Source organism: Cariama cristata, unplaced genomic scaffold (assembly GCF_000690535.1).
Source record: "Cariama cristata isolate BGI_N322 unplaced genomic scaffold, ASM69053v1 scaffold12392, whole genome shotgun sequence".
Classification (NCBI taxonomy): Eukaryota; Metazoa; Chordata; class Aves; order Cariamiformes; family Cariamidae; genus Cariama; species Cariama cristata.
In genome coordinates, this window is record NW_009605584.1 from 121,414 (window position 1) to 125,669 (window position 4,256).

A 4,256-nucleotide genomic window follows, 5' to 3' on the forward strand; every position below is an offset into this window, starting at 1 on the left:
CGTTCTCTCTTATTTTCTCGCTATCCTGGGGTGAAGGCAGCAACCCAGTGATTTACAGATTTGTCCATTCAAAAATCACATGGTAACTGTTCTAAAGGTTTTCCTCCATGGTTTTATGGCTACAACAGCACAGCAGCATACAGTGATGGACAGAGATATCTGCAATTGCTTTTAACATGCCAGGTGCAGCAGCAGCAGCAGCAGAGTAGCCTTGCCTCTGCACAGCATTCAAGTAGACTGGGAATGTTTAATTTAAAGCCTAATCTTTACCATTACCAAATTTTTGTATGGTCTTGCAAATTAGGAATCACAAGATGCCACTTGTGAAACAGGAATTGATACAGGAATTTATCGTCCAGCTGCTCCTGAGATTTTAGAGTTTATTTCAGTGTCATGGCAAATCTTTAACTGAGATGCTTATAAAAAGGCATGCTTGAATGTGACCTAGAAAAAAAAAAAGGTGTGCTACCAAAGTGACACTGTTCTGACCTGCCTTTTTGCTAAAACCGTTATTTTGCCTTCACCTCTACACGGGAAATGTAAATTACTGTTGTGTCCATTGCCATTCATTAAGTAATAACGCAAATCCAGTAGACATGTTTTAGTTAAATCCTCAATCTGGAACGGGCTAGGTTCTCAAAGCGGGGCGCTTTAAGTTTAAAACCTACCTGTTTCCCTCTCCTTCAGTGCCTCATCTCTTGTAAGTGATGCTTTAACTGTTTTGCATTCATAGCAAGATCTTTTCTTGAAAAGACACCTTATAAGCAGTTTATGTCTTCACCAATTTTTTCCAATAAATGTTTTCTTTCTTTGTAGTATTTGTGAACCAGCTATATTTCTTAATCTTCATAAATGGCACGACTTAATTACTTTTACACCCTTAATCAGCTGGTAAGCCAGGTCTTTATTTTGAAGTGAAAGTGCTCCCTCTGCTGCTCATTTTTTGAGATGCAGCTTTTGCAGGTTAACAAAGCTGAAAATACTACGACTCATTCTTTGGAAACCAACCTAAAAATTCACACCATATGTCCTTCTTCTAAACGGAAAAACATATGGCAAAAATGCATAAATTAATATAATAAATTAAAACATGTCTTTGCAATTGATTATTCTGCCATCACTTACAAGGACAATTGTACTCCTAGCATCCTTAAATTTGGTTGCACACAATTTATAGCTTTAAAAATAAAGCACATAATTACCTGCCTCCACTGCTTACGGCCTCTCCTCCTCTCTGATATGTTACTGAAATAGTTAAAGATAAAAAAAAGGAAATAATTTTAAAACCAGAAAAGACTCCTTAAATAGCAGCATTAAATTTGCCTTTGTTTCATTTTAGCTAAGTCAACAAACGTGCATTGTTTATACATTAATTCTGAGTCTCATTCTGCAAGATATTCCTTCAAATGCAAGTTTATACATAATACTTGTGTTGCTTGATAACTGCTAGTCTTAGCTCCAACAGTTTTAGATTTTAGTTCTATTCTGAAAAACACAAACACACACATGTACCACTTCAGAAAGCAGGAAGCCATACATCAGGTTGAACTTATCCTTAACATAACTCTGGTGACTTCAGTGGAGTTACTCTGTGGAAGAATTTAGGTCATACATTTATTTCATGAAAGGCTAGATGTTAAAGCTTTGCTCTACCTTATTATTTTGGTAAGATTAAAGAGGTATCATGACTCTATAACAGACCTTACTTCCAGTGTAAACAACGGCTCATTACAGCTCAACCTACTGCAAAAACTCATGCTCTTTTTCTGAATGTTACTGCAATACACTCATGGAACAAGCACACTCTAAAAGTCCACAGAAGCGTCGCGTTTTATAACATTTTACAATTGGATTTATTAATGATACTTTTTTGTCTAAAAATTTAAATGTATAAATCTTGGTAAAAAATGTCTGGCAGAAACAATACCTCCTAAATTAGAAGGAACAGTTTTGCTAGCATTTCAGAAGCATTACACATTAACAAAGTGGATGTCCACATGCATTTATTTGTTGGCAAGGACTGCATATCCTTCTCAGGAAGCATCATGGTTGAAAAGTTAGTTTTTTTAGGATCCAAACATCCAAGAAGAAACAGTGCTATAAATTCTGCAGGTTTGCATTGGTTTTGGCAAAGGGTTAAGGAGATTGCCTCCCTGCAAATGTTGATGGATTCTACGTTTTCCAGCTAAGATTGTGTTGAAAAAAAGCAGCCAAATTCTGCTCTTTAGAACTCCAAACTGGGAGTCTGCAAGAGAGAGATAAATGCTGGCAGTGATTACAATAACAGGATTAAAATGTGGGATGTATTGCTACAGGTAAGTCTTTTACTAAAGGTAATGCTAAAGAAGAGGGTCTGGTTCAATTTAAAGTCAATGGAACTAATGGCTGGGATCCTGGATTGAAAAAGGATGGTTTTTTTTCCTTTAAATATTTTACATACTTTGTGTTTTTTTTCCAATTTCTTCTTTAAAAATCTCAGCTCTGACATATCTTACGGAGGCCTGATATTTTATTTTAATGTTAGGAATCCAACCGAGAAAGTATACGTTAGCTAACCTAACAACCGCTGCAGAATTTCAGTACTGGGCTACAATTGTGGTTGCAATAGAAGCTCTCTGTTAAGCCAATTAAAGTAACAGCAAAATAATAATAGTTTGAATTGGTCTCCACTGTGGATCTCAAAGGACTTCAGAAACATTAAGGGCCACTCTGATTCATGCCAAACAGTATGCAACTCCACTGAACATAATAGGATGAATTTTGAAACAAGATACTGTTCAATGTGATTAAAAGCACGTGGATAAGAATCTAACCCATTACGATTAGGTCTGCGTGGATGAACGCAGACGTGAGATTGCTTCATCTGCAGTCCGACTTGGAAGGATGTAACTCAGCTGCTGCCCAGGGGCCACATTAGTACAGTGCTGATTTTGAGCTAGTATGCCCTGTTAATGTGAGTGTGCGGAGGAGAGGGTTGGTGGCTTTTACCCTGCCTGGATATACGTGTCCTGCAAGTCTCATAGACCTTTTGTGAAAATAAGGGATTTAGAACAAAGGAGGAAGAAACAACCTGTCTGTTCACTCAGGCTGTAGCTAAAAGGAATGTATGCGGTATACTAGTGGGTACCAAATGTGTTGAATTTTATGTACTGCGGAGGAAGAGACGCTGAGCCGCCAGAGTGTGGGACCGGCTGAAGGTCAGCTCTACAGAACGGAAAGGCTCTCACGGCCTTTGGTGGGCTATGGCTCAGGTTAACGCATATTTTCCACATTTCCAAGCAAAAAGAAATACAAGATGATTTTAAACACACTCTGAATTTGAAATGCACCTCTGTTTATGTAGAACAGGATGATTACTTTAAAATTTCATGGCACAAATACAGTTTAAGGCAGCAAGCAAAGAAATCTAACTGTTCTAACACTTTGATTTTCTGTATCTTCCAAATCAGACAACTCCTAGGTCACTAGATTAATGCAGATTCAGAGGAAAGAGAAGATATTTCACCAACTATAATCCACTGAATCCCTTTCAAGTCAGCATCTGGGCTCTGCTAAGTCATTCCTCCTCCATGAGAGGCACCTTTTGCATGGCTACATGCAGAAGGCCACGCTACTCCATCCTAATGTGCACGAAGAGAGCCGAGGTTGTACAAACTGATGGGATCGGGCTACAAAATGGCATGCTTGCATCAAAAGGTATGCTACAAAATGGTACACACAAACGGAAAAAAGTGTCAGCTACAAAGAAAATACACAGTACTTAGAGAAACAAAATAATGATACCTGTCATTAAGGAAATTGTTTAAAAAACCCTTCAGAACAGCTGGGCTGGTTATGTCAGAAAAAGAGAAACAGTACCACAAACACATGCTAAAGTAACGAAGAAGGGGGGAAAAGTGCAAATATATACCTGTTGGTGTGAAGGTAAAAGACGGGACTGAAAAATCAAAACAAAATACAAACTGGTTATTAAGCTGAAGAGAGAAAGGGAAACATACCACATTAGTATAAATCTAGCAGACAGCTGAACATAAAACAAATGTATATAACTAACCCAGTAGTTCAGTCACATTGATATAGAAATAAAATTAAATTTGCAATTTAGAAAGAAGCTTGTCTCTGAAGGTACTATTCTGAAAAAAAAAAAAGCTTGATATTCTATTGTGCTCCTGAGGGATCTGGACTGTGGTTTAGTCTTTCAAATACCCCTCAGTTTGGTATTTTAGGTTTTTCTGAACACACACCCCCCCCCCCCC

General features: G+C 37.8%; 1 protein-coding gene across 1 annotated transcript in view; it reads right to left on the bottom strand.

The window, feature by feature from the left end:
* Positions 1 to 4,256, bottom strand: part of LOC104158392 (roundabout homolog 1-like) — a gene marked incomplete at its 5' end in the record, with an annotated part of 86,855 nt that overhangs the window by 29,999 nt on the left and 52,600 nt on the right. Inside the window, 2 exon segments of the mRNA XM_009696028.1 lie at positions 1,203 to 1,245; positions 3,911 to 3,937. Of these exon segments, the coding sequence (XP_009694330.1) occupies positions 1,203 to 1,245; positions 3,911 to 3,937 (70 nt within the window).